The 23,840-nt window shown below is 48.0% G+C and overlaps 1 protein-coding gene across 1 annotated transcript in view; it reads right to left on the bottom strand.

Moving 5' to 3' along the window:
* The window catches only part of RGS12 (regulator of G protein signaling 12), a 313,463-nt gene that overhangs the window by 224,573 nt on the left and 65,050 nt on the right, over positions 1-23,840 (bottom strand). Inside the window, exon 3 of the mRNA XM_075346841.1 lies at positions 18,137-18,253. Coding sequence (XP_075202956.1) covers positions 18,137-18,253 — 117 coding nt within the window. The remainder of the gene's footprint in view (positions 1-18,136; positions 18,254-23,840) is intronic.

Genomic DNA, 23,840 nt, shown 5'->3' with positions numbered 1-23,840 from the left:
CACAGCTAACCTCCGCCTCCTCCTGTACAATGACTGATAACAGCCCTGTATACCATAGATAACATGATACACCATTTGCAACAGTTAAAAATGAAGTAAACCAATTCTGTAGTGGCCTCGCTCCCCGTAGTAATGATTTTAAAAACTCTTGTCCTCAAATGGAATTTATTACTCAAACATACGGAAATAAAAAACGGATCCACCTGTGGTAATCTGAGCCAGGACCATACACAGGATCAATTCAAGGCAAGCAGCAGACCCGGATAAGGAGACTTTGGAAAAGTCATATATGCCTGAAGTTTTGTGGCAAAAGGTGAGTGCATAAAACTTCAGTAAAAAAAAGGGCACCAGAGAGCCGCTTTGATAACGCGCTGAGATTGGCGCCGCGTGTTTGTTTTTTATTATATACCCTGCAGGGAATCACCTTACCATTTGCAACAGGTGATGTCACAGCTCACCTCCTCCTACTCTACAATGACTGATAACATCTCTTTATACAGCAGATAACACAGGATCCACCATTCACAAAAGGTGATGTCACAGCTAACCTCCGCCTCCTCCTGTACAATGACTGATAACAGCCCTGTATACCATAGATAACATGATACACCATTTGCAATAGGTGATGTCACAGCTCACCTCCTCCTACTCTACAATGACTGATAACAGCTCTATTTACAGCAGATAACACAGTGATGTCACAGCTAACCTCCGTCTCCTCCTGTACAATGACTGATAACAGCCCTGTATATCATAGATAACATGATACACCATTTGCAATAGGTGATGTCACAGCTCACCTCCTCCTACTCTACAATGACTGATAACAGCTCTATATACAGCAGATAACACAGTGATGTCACAGCTAACCTCCGTCTCCTCCTGTACAATGACTGATAACAGCCCTGTATATCATAGATAACATGATACACCATTTGCAATAGGTGATGTCACAGCTCACCTCCTCCTACTCTACAATGACTGATAACAGCTCTATATACAGCAGATAACACAGTGATGTCACAGCTAACCTCCGTCTCCTCCTGTACAATGACTGATAACAGCCCTGTATATCATAGATAACATGATACACCATTTGCAATAGGTGATGTCACAGCTCACCTCCTTCTACTCTACAATGACTGATAACAGCTCTATATACAGCAGATAACACAGTGATGTCACAGCTAACCTCCGTCTCCTCCTGTACAATGACTGATAACAGCCCTGTATATCATAGATAACATGATACACCATTTGCAACAGGTGATGTCACAGCTCACCTCCTCCTACTCTACAATGATTGATAACAGCTCTATATACAGCAGATAACACAGGATCCACCATTCACAAAAGGTGATGTCACAGCTCACCTCCTCCTCCTGTACAATGACTGATAACAGCTCGGTATACAGTAGTGTTACGTCCCCACCGGAGTCCGCTTCAGCAACTTTTGCGTTGATCACCAGGCGACGCCGTGTTCCTGACGTAGATAGTGCTGGTGATGGGAGAGGAGTCGATGCCAGCGGCGCTGGTGGGCGCAGGCTCCACTCATCCACTAGGCTGGTTTTCCTTGGGATCTGCAGTGCCACTGGCTGACTGTAGGTGGCATGTGTCTTCCAGCTTAAGTTACCAGCATTCAGCTACAACCAATGGGAATACACCATACCCTTCTTGTTTCCCCTCCTGTCTGCTGACCTCTGCCAGAGATAGTTCTGTATTCCTGGTTCCTGTCCTGTCCTGTTCTGTGATTCTTGTGTTCTGACTTCTGCTTGTTTCCGGACTACCCTCCTACCTGCTGTTTATGTACATACAGTAACTGCCCGATCCGGATTTGACCTCTGCTTTGTTTACGTCCTCGCCTGCCGATTCTGTCCCTGTTTTGCATTTCCTGGTTGTACCCTGTGCCTGACTACTACTCTCAGCGGACTATAGCCTTCCACAGGTAGCGATCACCTTGGGCCCTGTGTAATTCCAAATCCCTATATATGGGTTAAAGGGTTTCAGGGTTCTGGGGGTCCTGCTTGGTGAGTGGCTTCCCTCTGTCCATTACAGCCAGTCTGTCTGTGGATCCAGGCAGGCGTTACAAGTAGATAACACGATTCACCATTTGCAGTAGGTGATGTCACAGCACACCACCTACTCCTGTACAATGACTGATAACAGCTCTGTATACAGTAGATAACATGATCTACCATTAGCAATAGGTGATGTCACAGCTCACCTCCTCCTCCTGTACAATGACAGATAACACTTCTATGTACAGCATATAACACTGGATCCACCATTCAGTAAAGGTTATGTCACAGCTCGTCCTTCTGCACAATGATTGATAACAACTCTGTATATCATAGATAACACGATCCACCATTCGCAGTAGGTGATGTCACAGCTCACCTCCTCCTCCTGTACGACTGTTAACACTTCTATATACAGTAGGTAACATGGGATCCACCAAGCATAATAGGTGATGACCTGCGGCTACCCTCACATACTGTTGATTACTCATATGGTCCAAAAGTGGGGAGACAGACGACGGCACTGACTGAACGCAGGGCTCGCATGACGTCACAACCCCCATATAAACCCCGGAAACGCGAGCCACGGCACTGCTGGTAGGGCGCCGGTATGGGAGGTGAGTATAGGCTTTACTATTTTACCTGGGGGGGAAACATGGAATCAGAAGGGGATGTCCTAGTAGTGGCCAACCCCTTCAATCATCTATTTTAGAAGGCAAAATAATGCTCATACATGACATTATATGTTACATACATTGACTAAACTATAAACTCTAGCAAACCATTGCCATTATGCCTAGATGTCTTTGTTGCGTGACTTCTTTAAGACAACAGTCTCACGCAACTGTGAGAGGACAGAATCCATTTGGATCTTAAAGTGTCAATCTTGTCTTATAGCTAATGATGTGATAGGGTTCACCTAAGGCTAAGTTCACATTTCCGTTGTTTTAAATCCGTCAGCAACGGATCAGTCGTTTTTAGGGTACTTTCACACTTGCGTTGCTTTTTTTTTGGCGCAATCCGCTGTCTTGGGAAACAGCGGAATCCGTTAACGGATTCCGTTGTTTCCCATAGACTTGCATTGATGACGGATTGTGCCAAAAGTACCTGCGTTGCTTCCGTTGGCCGATGCTCCGCGGAAGCAACGCAGAATGTAACGTTAAATGCTTGTGTCAAAATGACGCCAACCAACGGATTCCGTTGGTTCCGTTAAAATTTATAATGGTTCCCTATGGTAGCGGATTCCGTAGCTAAGTGCTAACCGCTAATTTATTCTGAGCATGCCCAGAATAAAAAAAAATAAAAAAAGAAATAAAACAGAGCCGACGGATTCCGTTAGACGGACGCCTAACGGACACCAAACGGATGCAACGGTCCGTTATTTCACAGGAATCAGCTAACGGATTCCTGTGAAATTATGGACACGTTGCATCCGTTGACACCACAAAAATAACGGATGCGTCAAAACGACGCAGCAACGGACCCAGCGGATTCAACCCAACGCAAGTGTGAAAGTACCCTTAAGTTGTCAACTGATGCAACGGATGTGTTTTTCACAGGATTCCTTTCACAGGAATCCTGTGAAAAAACTGATCCGTCGCGTCCGTTGCATCCGCTGTGCGTCCGTTTTTTTGACGGGTCATGATCCGTTTGTGTATGGGACAGCCCAGTGGGTGTGCCAAACCTGCTGGGCATGCTCAGTAGAGCATGACGGAATCCAGCGCTGGATTCCGTCGTAAGACGGATTACGACGGAATCCAGCACCATAGACATACATTACAAGCGTGACGGACTGCGGCGGATTCCTGCGTGGTGCGTCAATTTTGATGGCCAGAAAAACGTTACATTCTGCGTTGCTCCCCGCCCAGTGGTCAGTCAAAAAACGAAGGACCGCAACGCAGCGGACACAACGCAAGGTCATCAGTCGCAATCCGCCATTAATGCAAGTCTATGGGACACAGCTGAATCCGCCAAACGGATTCCGTTGTTTACCATAGCAGCGGATTAAGACTGATACATTTTAGCAGAAATGTGAACTTAGCCTTAGGGGTACTTTGCACGCTGCGACATCGCAGGCCGATGCTGCGATGCCGAGCGCGATAGTCCCCGCCCCCGTCGCAGCAGCGATTTCCTTGTGATAGCTGCCGTAGCGAACATTATCGCTACGGCAGCTTCACATGGACTCGCCTGTCTTGCGACAGTCGCTCTGGCCGGCGACCCGCCTCCTTGTTAAGGGGGCGGGTCGTGCGGCGTCATAGCGACGTCACACGCCAGGTGGCGAATCGGAGCGGAGGGGCGGAGATGAGTGGGATGTAAACATCCCGCCCACCTCCTTCCTTCCGCATATCCTACGGAAGCCGCAGTGACGCCGGTAGGAGATGTTCCTCGCTCCTGCGGCTTCACACACAGCGATGTGTGCTGCCGCAGGAGCGAGGAACAACATCAGACCGTCGCGTCAGCGTAATTATGGAATTCGCCGACGCTACACCGATGATACGATTACGACGCTTTTGCACTCGTTAATCGTATCATCTAGGCTTTACACACTACGATGTCGCATGCGATGCCGGAAGTGCGTCATTTTCAATTTGACCCCACCGACATCGCACCTGCGATGTCGTAGTGTGCAAGCCCGCCTTAGGCTACATTCACACTTTAGTCTTTTTCCATCAGTCACAATCTGTCACCTTGAGAAAATACGGTATCCTGCAAAATAACTTGCAGGATTCAGTTTTTACCCCATAGACTTGTAGCTACGATGGATTGCGACTGATGGCCTTGCGTTGCATCCGCCGCGCGACGGATCAGTCATGGAATGAATGACCGCCGAGCGGAAGGAACTGACACTGTACCGTTTTTTGGAGCGTCAAAAAAAAAAAACTGCACTGCGCTTTCTGTGGCGAAGTGGACTTTGAATGAAGAGGCGAGAGAGGACTGGAAAGGTTTCATGGATGACTGCACGGAGAGGGAGGGGCGGGAGAGTATAGCAATATGATGTGGAGCGACACGGCTGATGGAGGAGGTACTTCTGTTAGGCCCGTTTCACACGTCAGTGAAAAACACGCACATGTCCCTGCGTGTGCCGAAAATCACGGCACACGTGGGTTGTCTAAGTGCAATCCGGGCTCCGTTCTCCGTGGCCCGTGATTGCACTTAGAAATCAACTCACCTGTGCCCGCTCCCGCTCTCCATGGTGCTGATCGCTCCCGCGACGCAGCATCCGGCCGGCGCTGACCCCCGCAGCAGCTGCTTCCGGGTCGGCTGTGTCGCGCATAATGAATATGCGCGACAGTAATCAGCCGGCTTAGAAGCAGCAGGGAGGACGGGCTGCAGAGGACACCGCTGGACGCCGGGTGAGTTAAAATGTTTATTATTTAAAATGCACATTTTTTTCTGGCACGTATTTCACGGACCACACCACTGCGTGCTCCGTGGAACATCAGTGATGCCAGAAAAAAATGGACATGTCTCCGTGCAGCAATCACGCACACGCGGGTACGCCGCACGGAGACACGTGCAGTGACAAATCACTGACGTGTGAGCAGACCCATTCATTATAATGGGTCTGCGTATATCAGTGATTCTGGTACGTTTAAAAAAAAAAAGCACAAATGTACCAGAATCACTGACGTGTGAAAGGGGGCTTAGTCTGAGGCATTATTGCATAATTTAAGTTTTGTTTATTTGTAGAGCCACGAGGTTTGTAGGCTCAAGCTATATAATATAATTATGATTTGAGAACTCTATTATTATATTTACATATATGCAAAGAAAGAACCTGATTTATAAATCACATGTGTTTATCTGTTGTTTATTGTTATCAGTTATATGAAAAGTGAAATACTCTCTGTATTGATCCCTAATGATTAATAAAAAAAGATCTGATTTAAAAAAAAAAACCGCACTGTGCAGGATTCCGTCGCCATCCATCAAGACATTGTCTATGGTGCTGGATTTCGCCGTAATCCGTCACACAATGGAATCCAGCGCTGGATTCCATCATGTTCTACTGAGCATGCCCAGCATGTCTGGCACACCCACTGGGCTGTCCCAAACACAAACGGATCACGACGGATCAGTCGTAAAACGGACGCACAACGGATGTAACGGACGCGACGGATCAGTTTTTTCCACAGGATTCCAGTGAACAGAATCCGGTGGAATAAGGCTAAGTTCACATTTCCGTTGATTTGTATCAGTCACATGCGTCGCTTGACGCATGTGACTGATGCGCTGTTCAACGCTGTACAACGGATGACAAAGAACAGAATTCTTTGTCGGATTCCGTTGTGTGCGGGGGGCAGAGTTCGGGGGCAGAGCCGAGCGGGGGGCGGGGCCAGGCGCTGAGGATGTCAGTGGAAGTGCTGCGGTCTGCATGGCTGGGGACAGGTGAGTGTATCTGTGAGTGAGTGAGTGTGTGTATGTGCATGTATGTATGTATGTATGTATGTATGTATGTATGTGTGTGCACATGCAAAGTGCGGGAGGGGGCGGAGCCGAGCGGGGGGCGGGGCCAGGCGCTGAGGATGTCAGTGGAAGTGCTGCGGTCTGCATGGCTGGGGACAGGTGCGTGTATGTGTGAGTGAGTGAGTGTGTGTATGTGCATGTATGTATGTATGTATGTATGTATGTGTGTGCACATGCAAAGTGCGGGAGGGGGCGGAGCCGAGTGGGGAGCGGGGCCAGGCGCTGAGGATGTCAGTAGAAGTGCTGCGGTCTGCATGGCTGGGGACAGGTGAGTGTATGTGTGAGTGAGTGTGTGTATGTGCATGTATGTATGTATGTATGTATGTGTGTGTGTGCACATGCAAAGTGCGGGAGGGGGCGGAGCCGAGCAGGGGGCGGGGCCAGACGAGGGTGTCAGTGCTTGTCTGCATGGCTGGGGACAGGTGTGTGTGTGTGTGTGTGTACATACATGTGCGGAGTGCGGGAGGGGGCGGGGCCGAGCGGGGAAGTGTCGGCCTGCCTGCACACGTAACCAGCCTAAATATCGGGTAACAGCAAAGCACCCGATGTTTACCTTGGTTACCCGATATTTACCTTGGTTACGGGCCTACACCGCTTAGCGCTGGCTCCTTGCACCGTAACCAGGGTAAATATCGGGTAACCAACCAAAGTTGGTGACGTGTGCAGGGAGCCAGAGAGCATGCGCAGCGAAATCCGACGGATCTCGCTGCTCAAAAAAAACGTTACATGCTGCGTTCCTCCCGCCCGGCGGTCAGTCGTTCCACGACTGATCAGTCGGGCGGAGGGTGCAACGCAGCATCATCAGTCACAATCCGCTGCTCATACAAGTCTATGGGAGCAGCGGAATCCGCTAAACGGATTCCGCTGTTTACAAGAGCAGCGGATTGTGACTGATAGATTTTAGCGGAAATGTGAACTCATCCATTGCGTCCGTTGACAGCTAAAAAACGACGGATCCGACTGAAGTGTGAAAGTAGCCTAACACTGATGGGAAGGAAGTTTCACATTTCAGTTCACGCCCCTTCTGCTCTTATTGGTGAATAGTTCAGAGGGGACTTCTGCTTTGTCTGTGACCCTATATAAACTGGTCACATGTACTAATAAAGGAGAATTCTTTGAGTTCACCATACTAAGTGTGCGCTGTATTGATATCCTGAGCGCTCATAAAACAAATATTAATTTGGAGTCCAATAGTATAGGAGTGTATTTCGCTCTCACAACACTATTTACTTTAGAAAAATAAAATTCTTAAGATATAATTTGTTCTCCAAGAACAATGCCCCAGTTCTGCTTCACCCTCCTTGCCTAAACTTGCCCATAGGCCTCATTCACACGTTCGGATGTGAAAAACCACGCATGTTTTGCACGGACGTTTCAGAGGTGCGTTTTGCCCTCCGTGAGCTGTGTTTATGGGCTACATGTGTTCTCCGTGTGTTATCCGTGATAACACACGGAGAACGGGAACTTTATGCTCACCTGTCCTTGGCGTCGCTGTCCGTGGTGCTGATCTTCGGTCTCCGGTCCCGGCGACTCCCCGCTGCTGCTGCTTCCGGCCGCAGTGAAGGGAATATGCAATGAGCATAATGAGCGGCGGTCGGAAGCAAGTGACAGCAGCGGCAGAAACAGCAGGGCTGGAGAATGTTAGTACAGTTTTGTTTTTTTTCTCACAGACACATGTCTTTTCTCTGGTGCGTGTCACACGGAACACATCCGTGTGGTCCTTTTGCATTACGTGTGACACCTGTGATGCCGGAGAGAAAACGGACATGTTGGCATGAGAAACACACATACAAACGTAAGTATGGAACGGACACACGTTCCGTGCGCAATACTTACGTGTGTCCAAAACCATAGGAATACCTAGGTCTACGTGTGTACGTGTCTCCGGTGCGTGAGAAAACTGCCAAACACGTACCGGAGGCACGCACGTGTGAAAGAGGCCTTATACAGTGTGTCCACCCATATCCTGTCCACCGCCATTAACTTGAGAACGGCGGCAGCTATAGGCATAGAAGTGGTGTCTAGGTATAGTAAAGTATCCATGCGCTACGCAATGAAACCACCTATAGCGCCACCTGGTGGAAAACAACGGAGTTAGCATTTTTATCTCTAAAACAGAACGAGACCTAGATAAAGAAAAAAAGTGAATTACAAAGTTGTAGGGCATCATCAATTCAATACGGATCGACACCTTGCATACATAAATGCTATGATTAGAACGTGTAAAACTCACAAGGCTGCGGACGTGAAGCGATACCTCATGGAGACCTTCCTACAAGTCATTGGGTATGGTGGCTGTGTGGAGTGGCCTCCACGCTCACCTGACCTGACGCCATTGTACTTCTTTCTGTGAGGTCACATCAAACAGCAGGTGTATGCAACCCTTCCACCAACATTGCAGGACCTACGACGACGTACAGTCAGGGCCAGAAATATTTGGACAGTGACACAAGTTTTGTTATTTTAGCTGTTTACAAAAACATGTTCAGAAATACAATTATATATATAATATGGGCTGAAAGTGCACACTCCCAGCTGCAATATGAGAGTTTTCACATCCAAATCGGAGAAAGGGTTTAGGAATCATAGCTCTGTAATGCATAGCCTCCTCTTTTTCAAGGGACCAAAAGTAATTGGACAAGGGACTCTAAGGGCTGCAATTAACTCTGAAGGCGTCTCCCTCGTTAACCTGTAATCAATGAAGTAGTTAAAAGGTCTGGGGTTGATTACAGGTGTGTGGTTTTGCATTTGGAAGCTGTTGCTGTGACCAGACAACATGCGGTCTAAGGAACTCTCAATTGAGGTGAAGCAGAACATCCTGAGGCTGAAAAAAAAGAAAAAATCCATCAGAGAGATAGCAGACATGCTTGGAGTAGCAAAATCAACAGTCGGGTACATTCTGAGAAAAAAGGAATTGACTGGTGAGCTTGGGAACTCAAAAAGGCCTGGGCGTCCACGGATGACAACAGTGGTGGATGATCGCCGCATACTTTCTTTGGTGAAGAAGAACCCGTTCACAACATCAACTGAAGTCCAGAACACTCTCAGTGAAGTAGGTGTATCTGTCTCTAAGTCAACAGTAAAGAGAAGACTCCATGAAAGTAAATACAAAGGGTTCACATCTAGATGCAAACCATTCATCAATTCCAAAAATAGACAGGTCAGAGTTAAATTTGCTGAAAAACACCTCATGAAGCCAGCTCAGTTCTGGAAAAGTATTCTATGGACAGATGAGACAAAGATCAACCTGTACCAGAATGATGGGAAGAAAAAAGTTTGGAGAAAAAAGGGAACGGCACATGATCCAAGGCACACCACATCCTCTGTAAAACATGGTGGAGGCAACGTGATGGCATGGGCATGCATGGCTTTCAATGGCACTGGGTCACTTGTGTTTATTGATGACATAACAGCAGACAAGAGTAGCCGGATGAATTCTGAAGTGTACCGGGATATACTTTCAGCCCAGATTCAGCCAAATGCCGCAAAGTTGATCGGACGGCGCTTCATAGTACAGATGGACAATGACCCCAAGCATACAGCCAAATCTACCCAGGAGTTCATGAGTGCAAAAAAGTGGAACATTCTGCAATGGCCAAGTCAATCACCAGATCTTAACCCAATTGAGCATGCATTTCACTTGCTCAAATCCAGACTTAAGACGGAAAGACCCACAAACAAGCAAGACCTGAAGGCTGCGGCTGTAAAGGCCTGGCAAAGCATTAAGAAGGAGGAAACCCAGCGTTTGGTGATGTCCATGGGTTCCAGACTTAAGGCAGTGATTGCCTCCAAAGGATTCGCAACAAAATATTGAAAATAAAAATATTTTGTTTGGGTTTGGTTTATTTGTCCAATTACTTTTGACCTCCTAAAATGTGGAGTGTTTGTAAAGAAATGTGTACAATTCCTACAATTTCTATCAGATATTTTTGTTCAAACCTTCAAATTAAATGTTACAATCTGCACTTGAATTCTGTTGTAGAGGTTTCATTTCAAATCCAATGTGGTGGCATGCAGAGTCCAACTCGCGAAAATTGTGTCACTGTCCAAATATTTCTGGACCTAACTGTATCACAGATGCTTGTGCCAACGTGTCACCTACCATATTGCACAACGTGCAGCAAGATACAGTATGCTGTGCGGAGTCCAGATGTGCATTGCAGCTGACGGGGGCCACTTTGAGCATCAAAGTTAAATGAGCGCCATATGCGTGACCAGCATTCAATGTTTTGGGGGGGTCATGGGTTTCATATCATAGCATTTCTGTATGCAAGGTGTCGATTCGTATTGAATTGATGATGCCCTACATTTTTTTAATTCACTTTTTTCTCTATCTCGTTCCGTTTTCGAGATAAAAATGCTAACTCCGTTGTTTTCCACCAGGCGCTATAGGTGGTTTCATTGCATAGCGCATGGCTACTTTACTATACCTAGACACCACTTCTGTGCCTATAGCTGCCGCTGTTCTCAAGTTAATGGCGGTGGACAGGATATGGGTGGACACACTGTAAGAAGTCTTTTTCGTCTGATCCAACAACCACTCATTCTTCACATCTTCACATTAAAGTTACACAACCTAAACCTCGCACTAATACAAACAGGTAACGTGATAGCTACATACAATAACACAAAGATATGTAAAAAACGATAGAAATGGGTATAACAGCTGACTGACCCGCCATAACATGACCGACTTTACAAAAGGAGTCTCTGCCTCTCGTCGTCAGCAACCTTAATCTACCAATACTTTGCCACCCATTGATTGTTTGTATGATGTCTTCCATTGCATTTTACATCCAATTAATTATATCAGACCATTAAAATTAATATAAACATTAATGTCTTCTGTTTAAAATAGTAAAATCAGAAAGCTGAAAAACGCGTTAGTTATAAAAAATGTAATATTTCATAATATCTCAAAAACCTTACGTGACACAACAATTCTGTAGGTAGATTCGGATTCTAGACGCAAAAATACATAGAAATTGGTGTATTACAATCCAGGTCCAAAATGACTGATGATTATTGAACAGATGGAACGGAGTGGGGCTCTGTGCACAGAGTTTGAGACTTCTATGGAGGAATACAGTGAGGAAAATAAGTATTTGATACACTGACGATTTTGCAACTTTTCACACCTACAAAGAATTGAAAGGTCTGTAATTTTTATTGAAGGTACACTTCAACATTGTCAGAATCCCCCAAAAAATACAGAAAATCACATTGTAGGATTCCTAAATTATTAATTTGCATTTTATTGTATGAAATAAGTATTTGATCACCTAACAACTAGCAAGAATTCTGGCTCTCACAGACCTGTTATTTTAGCTTTAAGAAGCTCCTACTCTGCACTCCTTACCTGTATTAATTGCATCTGTCTGAACTGGTTACCTGTATAACACTAGAAGTCCCAGAAATTTCGAGCTCCCCCCTGAAGTCCCGAAAGAGGATCAAATGACCAAATACAATAAACTGAATAGAACTAACTAGAAACTAAATGGCTAAACTCAATGGAAAACAACAACCTCCTGTGGTGCGACAGTAATGGCCTTAATTACAGAACAAAAGACGGTGATTATAGGATGTTAGCTAAAATCCTTCAGGTCATTCGACCCGTCTCTGGGTTCCAAAGGTAGAAATGTTAAATGACCCCTCTCTGGGACTTCTAGTGATAAAAGACACCTGTCCACATACTCAATCACACTCCAACCTCTCAACCATGGCCAAGACCAAAGAGCTGTCTAAGGACACCAGGGGCAAAGTTGTAGGCCTGCACAAGCTGGGATGGGTTGACAATTGGCAAGCAGCTTGGTGAGAAGACAACAACTATTGGCGCAATTAGTACAAAATGGAAGAAAAACTAGATATCTATCAATCTTACTCTGTCTAGGGTTCCATGCAAGATCTCACCTCATGGGATAAGGATGATTCTAAGAAAGGTCAGGACTCAGCCCAGAACTACATGGGAGGATGTGGTCAATGATCTGAAGAGAGCTGAGACCACAGTCTCATAGATTACCATTAGTAACATACAATGCTGTCAAGGATTAAAATCCTGCAGGGCACGCAAGGTCCCCCTGCTCACGCCAGCACATGTCCAGGGCCGTTTGAAGTTCACCAATGACCATCCGGATGATCCAGAGGAGGCAAGAGAGATGGTAATGTGGTCAGATGAGACCAAAATAGAACTTTTTGGTATCATCTCCACTCGCCGTGTTTGGCGGAAGAAGGTTAAGTACAACCTCAACAACACCGTCCCAACCATGAAGCATGGGGGTGGAAACATCATACTTTGGTGGTGCTTTTCTATAAAGGGGACAGAACTACTGCACCATATTGAAAGGAGGATGGATGGGGTCATGTATCTCGAGATTTTGGTCAACAACCTCCTTCCCTCAGTAAGAGCACTGAAGATGGGTTGTGGCTGGGTCTTCCAGCATGACAATGACCTTAAACACACAGGCAGCGCGACTAAAGCCTGCTTTACACGCTGCAATGTATCTTACAAAGTGTCGGCGGGGTCACGTCGTAAGTGACGCACATCCGGCATTGTAAGTTACATTGCAGTGTGTGACAGGTACGTGCAATTGAACGTTAAAACTTTCATTGCATACACATCGTACCTGTCTCTAGAATTGCACGTCAGATTGTTCATCGTACCCGGGGTAGCACACATCGCAGTGTGTGACACCCCGGGAACGATGAACAGATCTTACCTGCGTCCTGCAGCTCCCGGCCCACAATGCGGAAGGAAGGAAGGTGGGCGGGATGTTTACGTCTCGCTCAGCTCCGCCCCTCCGCTTCTATTGGCTGGCTGCCGCGTGACGTCGATGTGACGCCGAACATCTTTCCCACTCCAGGAAGTAAACGTTCACCGCCCAGAGCGAGGTCGTATGGAAGGTAAGTACATGTGACGGGGGTTAATCGTTTGTGCGGCACATTCAACAAATTGAACGTGCCGCACATACGATGGGGGCGTTGCAAGTCGCATACGATATCGTATGTGAAACTGCAACATGTAAAGCGGGCTTTAAAAGTGGCTCCATAAGAAGCATTTCAACCTCCTGAAGTGGCCTAGTCAGTCTCCAGACCTAAACCCAATAGAAAATCTTAGGAGCAAGCTGAAACTCAATGTTGTCCAGTGACAGCGCCAAAACCTGAAAGATCTGGAGAAGATCTGTATGGAGAAGTCGCCAAAATCCCTGCTGCAGTGTGTGCAAACCTGGTCAAGAACCACCGGAAACGTCCAACCTCTGTAATTGCAAAGAATAGTTTCTGTACCAAATATTAAGTTCTGTTTTTCTATTGTATCAAATATTTATTTCATGCAACAAAATGCAAATTAGTTATTATATTATACTAGAAGGTGGCCCGATTCTACGCATCGGGTATTCTAGAATTTACGTATTGTGTAGTTCATGTATGATTTTTGTTATATATATAGATGTTGTTGTGTGTACTTACCAAGTGTTTGTGTAGGAGCTGTACATGTTCTGGGTGTTGTCTGGGTGTGACGGGGGGTGAGAGCGGTGTTGTATGTGTGTTGCGTGTGTTGCGTTGTTTGTGGAGCGCTGTGTGTCTGTAGCGTTGTGTGTGTGTGTGTGTTGCGCGGTTTGTGTGTGTGTGGTGTGTTTTGGGGGGAGGTATGTTTTGTGCAATGTGTGTGTTGTGCGGTATGTGCGTATATTTATGTATGCCGCGGTGTTTGTGTGTTGGGTGTTGTGTGTGTGCAGCGTTGTCTGTGTGTATGGGTGTCTGTGTAGGGCGGTGTTTGTGGTTCCCAGTGTGTGTGTGTGTTGTGCAGTGCGCGCGTGTGTGTGTGTGTTGGGGGGAGGTGTGCACCTCCCATCGTGCTCCATCCCCCATGCTGCGCACCCCCCATCGTGCTCCATCCCCCATGCTGCGCACTCCCCATCGTGCTCCATCCCCGATGCTGCGCACTCCCAAACGTGCTCCATCCGCCATGCTGCGCACTCCCAAACGTGGTCCATCCGCCATGCTGCACACTCCCAAACGTGCTCCATCCGCCATACTGCGCACTCCCCATCGTGCTGCATCCCCCATGCTGCGCACTCCCAAACGTGCTCCATCCGCCATGCTGCGCACTCCCAAACGTGCTCCATCCGCCATGCTGCGCACTCCCAAACGTGCTCCATCCGCCATGCTGCGCACTCCCCATCGTGCTCCATCCGCCATGCTGCGCACTCCCAAACGTGCTCCATCCGCCATGCTGCGCACTCCCAAACGTGCTCCATCCGCCATGCTGCGCACCCCCCATCGTGCTCCATCCGCCATGCTGCGCACTCCCAAACCTGCTCCATCCGCCATGCTGTGCACTCCCAAACGTGCTCCATCCGCCATGCTGCGCACTCCCAAACGTGCTCCATCCGCCATGCTGCGCACTCCCAGACGTGGTCTATCCGCCATGCTGCGCATTCCCAAACGTGCTCCATCCGCCATGCTGCGCACTACCAAACGTGCTCCATCCGCCATGCTGCGCACTCCCAAACGTGCTCCATCCGCCATGCTGCGCACTCCCAAACGTGCTCCATCCGCCATGCTGCGCACTCCCAAACGTGCTCCATCCGCCATGCTGCGCACTCCCCAACGTGCTCCATCCGCCATGCTGCGCACTCCCCATCGTGCTCCATCCGCCATGCTGTGCACTCCCAAACGTGCTCCATCCGCCATGCTGCGCACTCCCAAACGTGCTCCATCCGCCATGCTGCGCACTCCCAAACGTGCTCCATCCGCCATGCTGCGCACTCCCAAACGTGCTCCATCCGCCATGCTGCGCACTCCCAAACGTGGTCCATCCGCCATGCTGCGCACTCCCAAACGTGCTCCATCCCCCATGCTGCGCACTCCCAAACGTGGTCCATCCGCCATGCTGCGCACTCCCAAACGTGCTCCATCCCCCATGCTGCGCACCCCCCTTCGTGCTCCATCCCCCATGCTGCACCAGCATCAGTTTCTCTGCCCGCAGCATCAGCCTCTCTGCCCGCAGCATCAGCCTCTCTGCCCGCAGCATCAGCCTCTCTCCTTCCAGCATCAGCCTCTCTCCTCCCAGCATCAGCCTCTCTCCTCCCAGCATCAGCCTCTCTCCTCCCAGCATCAGCCTCTCTCCTCCCAGCATCAGCCTCTCTCCTCCCAGCATCAGCCTTTTCTGTCCCCAGCATCAGCCTCTCTCCTCCCAGCCTACCCCAGCCTCAGCCTCCCCCAGCATCAGCCTCTCTTCTCTCAGCCTCCCCCTCCCAGCCTTCCCCAGGATCAGCCTCTCTCCTCCCAGCCTCCTCCAGCACGCCGTGCTCCTCTGCCGACACAGATCCGATCGCGCACACACACACACACACACACTCACACACACACACTCACACACACCCGATCGCATACACTCACACACACTCGATCGCATACACTCACACACACCCAATCGGATACACTCACACACACCCGATCGCATACACTCACGCACACACACATTGACGATATTGCACATACGCGCTCACACTCACAACATCCGGAGATACCACATGCTTCCGGCCATGTGATCCTCCGGCAGGTCCTGGAAGTTCACTGCACAGTATCGCCGCCGAGAAGCAAGCGATATCCCAGGATGTTGTGAGTGTGTGGATGCGATGTGAGGTGTGTGTGAGAGTGAGTGTGATCTGATGTGTGTGTGTGTGTGAGTGCGTGTGTGTATGTTCCGCCGCTGCAGGACCTTGATGCGCTGGTAACTATGCTACCATGTTACCCGTCCCCCGCTCGCACGGGAGCCCACACCAGCATACGGCGGCAACCCCAGCAATGCGAGGGTATGTGTCGGCTGGGTTGGCGGCGTACGCTGATGTGGGCTCCTGGGGGTACAGTACTCACCTGGGAGTCGTGGCTCCGTGTTGGTCGGTTCGGGGAATGCGTGCGGGGGGCGGGGCCAGAGCGAGCGTGCATTGCGTGAGGGGGGCGGGGCGTGGGCGAGTTGCCTGGGCGAGCGGCCAATCCGTGCGGGGGGGCGGGGCCATGGCGAGCCCAGCGGCCAATCAGCTTTGTGTCACCGTAAGGACACAATTTTGGAGCAAGACAGACAGACAGACAGACAGAATAAGGCAATTATATATATATAGATTAGTGATTTTCTGGATTTTTGTTTTTATTCAGTCACAGTTGAAGTCACCTACGATAAAAATTACAGACCTCTCCATTCTCTGTAGGTGGGAAAACTTGCAAAATCGGCAGAGGATCAAATACAGTGGAACCTTGGATTACGAGCATAATTGGTTCCGGGCGTGAGCTCTTAAACCAAGTTACTCTTATATCAAAGCGAATTTTCCCATAGGAAATAATTGAAACTCAAGACAATTCGTTCCACAACCCAAAAATATTTACTTATTTATTTATACAAGCATATTACAGTAATACAAAATAATGTCCTGTATTCATATAAAATTATTACAGTCACTAATACAAAATACTGTACAATACAAAACATATAAAGCAAATTAAACAGCACTTTAGCTTACAATAAAATTGTTGGTGTGTGAGAGGTACAGTACAAGCAACGTGCTATACTGGTTAGCAGAAAGAAAGTACAATAATATATCCAACATGGTATATAGTATATACTGTACAATGGTATACTGTATACAGTACATATGTACAGAAAGTTACCCCCAGTACGGGTTAGAGCGTGGTGAAAAAATGGAACCGGAAGTGTGCACGGTGAGTATTTGCTCTTCTTGCAAATCATTGCTCTTAGGGTACCGTCACACTTTAGCGACGCTCCAGCGATCCCACCAGCGATCTGACCTGGTCAGGATCGCTGGTGCGTCGCTACATGGTCGCTGGTGAGCTGTCAATCAGGCAGATCTCACCAGTGACACGTGAAAGCGATGCTGCGCTTGGGAACTAAGGTAAATATCGGGTAACCAAGCCCTTGGTTACCCGATATTTACCTTGGTTACCAGCACACACCGCTTAGCGCTGGCTCCCTGCACTCCTAGCCAGATTACACATCGGGTTAATAAGCAAACCGCTTTGCTTATTTACCCGATGTGTACTCTGGCTACGTGTGCAGGGAGCAGGCACTGGCAGCCTGAGAGCGGCGGACGCTAGTAACCAAGGTAAATATCGGGTAACGCTCTTAAACCAAGTTACTCTTAATCCAAGGTTCCACTGTACTTATTTTCCCCACTGCAGGTACAGTATATATAGGTATGCAGGAGCATCAGTTGCACATAGGGATCCATTTTAAAAATAATATAATATACAGCGCAGTATTCTATTATAAAAGTAGTCCACCATACTGGAGAGCAGGGTCTGCTGCCATCGCCTATACAGAGGTATGCTAATGCATCACATCCCAAAAGGACACTATTTTGGCCTTATAGAGCCCTATGCACGTTTGACATATACACACCCAAAGCTTTTCTCAGCCTAAACATCAACTTAGACCCAGTGTGTACTGAGCCCAACATAGAACGTCAGGTTCATTTGCAATCAGTATCCAAAGAGATGCATTAATGTGCATGGAGTCTGTAGACACAAAACGGGACGCTCAAATCCGTGCCAATGGGCAAACTCAAGAGTAAAGATCACAACAAGAATTTCCATAGATTACGTTCTTGAAAATCCCCCAGATAAATATGAAGTCTTACCTCCAAGTTATCCAGAGACCGTGTGACACTGAACCTCTTTGATCTTCCAAGCGACCGACGTCCTGAGGAGCGCTGGGCACCTTGGGCCAACCCACCGGACAGGCCACATTTTGAGCTCTATATAATAAATAAACAATTTTATGTGTTTTATATTTATAAGGTAGATTAAAAAAAAAAAGACATGCTAATAATCAGAAGTATCTAAAAGGGGTTTAATGGTTAGGATCAGAGGTCATTATTACATGGGGGCTGCCCTGCTATGTAGTGATAAGTGGGCACTACCATGCTCGGAAGCAGCAGTTGGATGCTCGGATGGGCGCAGCTCGTGTACCCGAGTATAATGGAAGTCAATGGAGAAATCAAGTAACCGAGTATAATAAAAATCAATGGGGGCCTCTAGTACCCGAGTATAATGGAAATCAATGGGGGACTCAAGTACCTGAGTATAATGGAAATCAATGGGGGACTCAAGTACCCAAGTATAATGAAAGTCAATGGGAGACTCGAGTACCCGAATATAATGGAGGTCAATGGGAGACTCGAGTACCCGAATATAATGGCAGTCAATGGGGGACTCGAGTACCCGAGTATAATGGAAGTCAATGGGGGACTCGAGTACCCGAGTATAATGGAAGTCAATGGGGGACTCAAGTACCTGAGTATAATGGAAATCAATGGGGGACTCAAGTACCCGAATATAGTGGAAGTCAATGGGAGACTCGAGTACCCAAGTATAATGAAAGTCAATGGGAGACTCGAGTACCCGAATATAATGGAGGTCAATGGGAGACTCGAGTACCCTTGTATAATGGCAGTCAATGGGGGACTCGAGTACCCGAGTATAATGGAAGTCAATGGGGAAATCGAATACCCACATATAATGGAAGTCAAAGGGGGACGCGAGTACCTGAGTAAAATGGAAGTCAATGGGGAACTCAAGGAACCGAGTATAATGGAAATCAATGGGGGACTCGAGTACCCGAATATAGTGGAAGTGGGAGACTTGAGTACCCGAGTATCTGAGTTTAATGGAAGTCAATGGGGGATTTGAGTGCCCACATATAATGGAAATCAATGGGAGACTCGAGTACCCAAGTATAATGGAAGTCAATGGGAGACTGACTAAGATGGCAGTCAAAGGGAGACTCGAGTATCTGAGTATAATGGAAGTCAATGGGGAAATCGATTAATTCGAGAATAATGGAAGTCAATGGAGGACTCGAGTACCCGTGTATAATGGAAGTCAATGGGGGACTCGAGTACCCGTGTATAATGGAAGTCAATGAGGGACTCCAACATTAAGGAAAATCAAGTCCCCCACTGACTTCCATTATACACGGGTTCTCAAGTTGCGCACGTCCAAGCATCCAACTGCTCGTTACCAGTACCAAGCACCCGAGCATGGTAGTGCCCATTCATCACTACCTAGTTACGAGTACCCGAGCTTGGTAGTGCCCGCTCATCACTAGTTACGAGTACTGAGCACCTGAGCACGGTAGTGCCCGCTCATCACTAGTTACGAGTACTGAGCACCTGAGCACGGTAGTGCCCGCTCATCACTAGTTACGAGTACTGAGCACCCGAGCTTGGTAGTGCCCGCTCATCACTAGTTACGAGTACTGAGCACCTGAGCATGGTAGTGCCCTCTCATCACCAGTTACGAGTACTGAGCACCTGAGCATGGTAGTGCTCATTCATCACTAGTTACCAGTACTGAGCACCTGAGCATGGTAGTGCCCTCTCATCACTAGTTACGAGTACCCGAGCATGGTAGTGCCCGCTCATCACTAGTTACGAGTACAGAGCACCCGAGCATGGTAGTGCTCGCTCATCACTAGTTACGAGTACTGAGCACCTGAGCATGGTAGTGCCCGCTCATCACTAGTTACCAGTACAGAGCACTTGAGCATGGTAGTGCCCTCTCATCACTAGTTACGAATACTGAGCACCTGAGCATGGTAGTGCTCACTCATCACTAGTTACGAGTACTGAGCACCCGAGCATGGTAGTGCTCACTCATCACTAGTTACAAGTACAGAGCACCTGAGCATGGTAGTGCCCTCTCATCACTGGTTATGAGCACTGAGCACCTGAGCATTGTGGTGCTCACTCATCACTAGTTACGAATACTGAGCACCTGAGCATGGTAGTGCTCACTCATCACTAGTTACGAGTACTGAGTACCTGAGCATGGTAGTGCCCTCTCATTACTAGTTACGAGTACCCAAGCACCTGAGCATGGTAGTGTCCTCTCATCATTACTGCCATGTCATCTTCTTGGCACTTTTACTGTTGGCCTTGCTGCCTATGGCAAGTAGATATAGTTGGCTGATGATGGTGCATGAACCTAGGCAAGGGCTTTCAATTGCCCCCAAAGTTAGCCAGAAGACAGGTTAACACTACTGCATCGTCTGGTTTGGAGAAAACATTTTTTAAATTTATGGATAAGTGACTTAATATAAAATATTTCTAGGTTAAGAACATCATTCATAAGCCAGACTGGACAGTGTCTGCAAAATCATTTGTCTCACGGTGGAGGAACAGCTATGTCAATTTCAAGGAGCACCATGCAATACCAAATTTCCCCTGTGGGGGAGCTGTAGGGGAATTGAACACTTGCTGCCAGGCTCCCTGCAGCTGATCGCTGGGGATCTCCGCACTTGGACATCTTGTGATCACAGGTTAACCACAATACGCAGTGCCCTGCGCGCTCATAGGTTAAGCACTACAGGAAATTGATTTTCCAATTTGTCATGGGATGATGCCTTAAATCAACACTGAAACGCAGCGTCCAAACACTTTGGCTAAATATTAACATCCATAACATAATCTCAATGTCAATAGTTCTGCCACAACAACTACAGGAATCGTAATAAATCATAGTCCTGACCTCCGTCTCATAAGCCAAGACGTGCTGATCGTCATAATTGCACAGTGCTCACCCATTGTCTAATTAAAGGTCTAATTAAAGGGATTGCTCATAATTAGGGGGGAAAAAAAAGCAAAGTCTATTCCAGTCTATAGGATGTGTCAGGTATGTAAAATAAACGATAATACATTATACGTGCAGTAAATGAAAGCAATACTAATGTAAAAATAAAAATCTGTCCCAGCAAAATTGGACACTTCGCAATTCGATTCTTGAAAATTGCTATAAAACATGTCCGACACTGCTTTACAGATTGAAAAAGATTGCACAGATGGCTAACTGGACCGCAGGCACGAAAATAGGCTTCCCCAGAATGTCTTCTAGCTATCACTTTACATGGTATAGCACAGACAATCAGGAAGGACTATAAGGCCGGGGCCTAACGGGGATTACTGCGATCCTCGCATGGCACTCGGCTCACGCTGGCAGCACAGCAGGAGGCGACTGTCATACGAGTGTCACTGCGACTGAGGTCCAATCATGCGGAAGGACCTCATCTGCAGGGGGCGGGTCGGTGCTGAGGAGGGGCGGACCAGCACTGGGGAGGGGCGGGCCGGCATGGAGGAGGGGCAAGAGGGATTTATCTCTCTCTCTCCTCCGTAGCCGGCTATTGCGATTCTCGCCCTGCACGCGCGGTACACCGGTGTACCGTGAGTGCAGTGCGATTTTTCTCTCGCCCCATAGACTTGAATGGGTGCGAGAGAAACTAGGATTGCATTACAGTCGCAGTATGCTGCCACTGTTTTCTCGGTCCGATTAGGGCTGATAAAATAATCACTCATGTGTGCTGACACATAGGCCAGAGGTGTATCTAGGCTTTCTGGCACCCAGTCAAGAATCCTGTTTGGCACCCACCGAACCCTCCCCCCCCCTTCCGGCCCGCGTTTTGGATAGTCGTCATGTGGCCACTCATTCATATATGATTTGCACATTTAGTCATGTGCAGACGATCTGCTCTTCCTAAGGCCTAGCATACACAGGAAGAAAAAAAAACGGAGCGAGTGGAATGCAATAAAATCGCATTCTACTTGGACCAATATTACTCTATGTGCCTGCTCCCATAAGTAATTGTTTTCTCAGCCCTAATCGGACCGAGCAAACAATCGCAGCATGCTGTAGTGTAATGCAAGCCTGTTTCACTCGCACCTATACAAGTCTATGGGGCGAGAGAAACATCGCACTGCACTTGCGTTACACCGGTGTAACGCGACTGCTGTGCGATTTTCGCATCAGCCAGCAATGGAGAAGTGAGGGAGAAAAATTCTGGCCTTCCCCTCCGCAGCGCCAGCACTCCCCACTGCAGCTGTGGTCTGATCACACGATCGGACCACAGTCGCATGACCCTCGGCTCCCGCTGTGCTGCGAGCGTGAGCCGAGTGTCATGTGAGGACTTGCATTAATCCCTGTGTGGCTTCAGCCTAAAGGCCGCTTTACACGCGTCGATTTATCGTGCGATCGCATGTGCGATCGCACCCGCCCCCATCGTTTGTGCAACACGGGCAATTTGTTGCCCGTGTCGCACAAAGTCGTAAACCCACGTCACACGTACTTACCTTCCAAACGACCTCGCTGTGGGCGGCGAACATCCTCTTCCTGACTAAAGGGGGACGGACGTTCGGCGTCACAGTGTTGTTACACAGCGACCGGCCAATAGAGGCGGAGGGGCGGAGATGAGCGGGATGTAAACATCCCGCCCACCTCCTTCCTTCCTTCAGCATTGCCGACAAGACGCAGGTAAGCTGCAGTTCATCGTTCCCGGGGTGTCACACGGAGCGATGTGTGCTGCCTCGGGAACAATGAACAACCGGACGTTCAATTTTTAGAAAATGAGCGACGTATCAACGATAAACAATAATGTGAGTATTTTTGCTCGTTCACCGTCGCACGTAGCTGTCACACGCTACGATATCACTAACGATGCAGGATGTGCGTCACTTACGACGTGACCCCGCTGACACATCATAAGATATATCGTAGCGTGTAAAGCCCGCTAAGGGGCCTAACGGGGATTACTGCAATCCTCATATGGCACTCGGCTCATGCTGGCAGCACAGCAGGTGCCGAGTGTCACTGTGACTGAGATTCCATGCGATCGGACCTCAGCTTCGGGGGGCGAGGTGGTGCTGAGGAGGGGCGGACCAGCGCTGTGGAGGGGCGGGCCGGCATGGAGGAGGGGAGGGAGGAATGCAGCTGCCATTTTTGGGTAAATTGAGCATTTACAGTTTGCTATGTTACAGAATTGTAATGTATTCGTAAAAATCGAATGCCATAGACTTGAATGGGTGACCCTCATCCAATTTCAGAGTCAAATCACAGCATGCTGTGATTTTTGTTCTACAGATTGTCAGTGAAAAAAAGAAATCGGACATTTGCACGGGCCGTTGAAAAAAAAAATATATATATATATATATATATAAAAATATATACGGTATATATTTATCGGATTGCACACCTCCGATTTAAAGGCTCATCTGCCTGAATGATTGATTAGTGCGCTCAGACGACCATATAAATTGATTCCAGGATGGGACTGCAATGTCCAGACTGACTCTCCCGACCCGAGCGTGACAGATTCATATATTTCTATGCAGCTGTCACGCTCTGGTGGGAAGATGCACGGCCAGCCTGAGCATTGTGGTTCGATTTCGGACAGATTCAGGTTTTGTGCCCGCGTTGCGTTTTTATGTGCCAAAAATCAGCAGCAAAAAAGCAGCTGAAAAAAATGTGCATTTTTTTAATGCTTTTGCGTGTTTTTTTCACATGCTTTTTTTGGGT

Source organism: Anomaloglossus baeobatrachus, chromosome 1, assembly GCF_048569485.1.
Source record: "Anomaloglossus baeobatrachus isolate aAnoBae1 chromosome 1, aAnoBae1.hap1, whole genome shotgun sequence".
Taxonomy (NCBI): Eukaryota; Metazoa; Chordata; class Amphibia; order Anura; family Aromobatidae; genus Anomaloglossus; species Anomaloglossus baeobatrachus.
The sequence above is the reverse complement of the archived record's forward strand: the minus strand, read 5'-3'. Positions and strand labels throughout refer to the sequence as shown.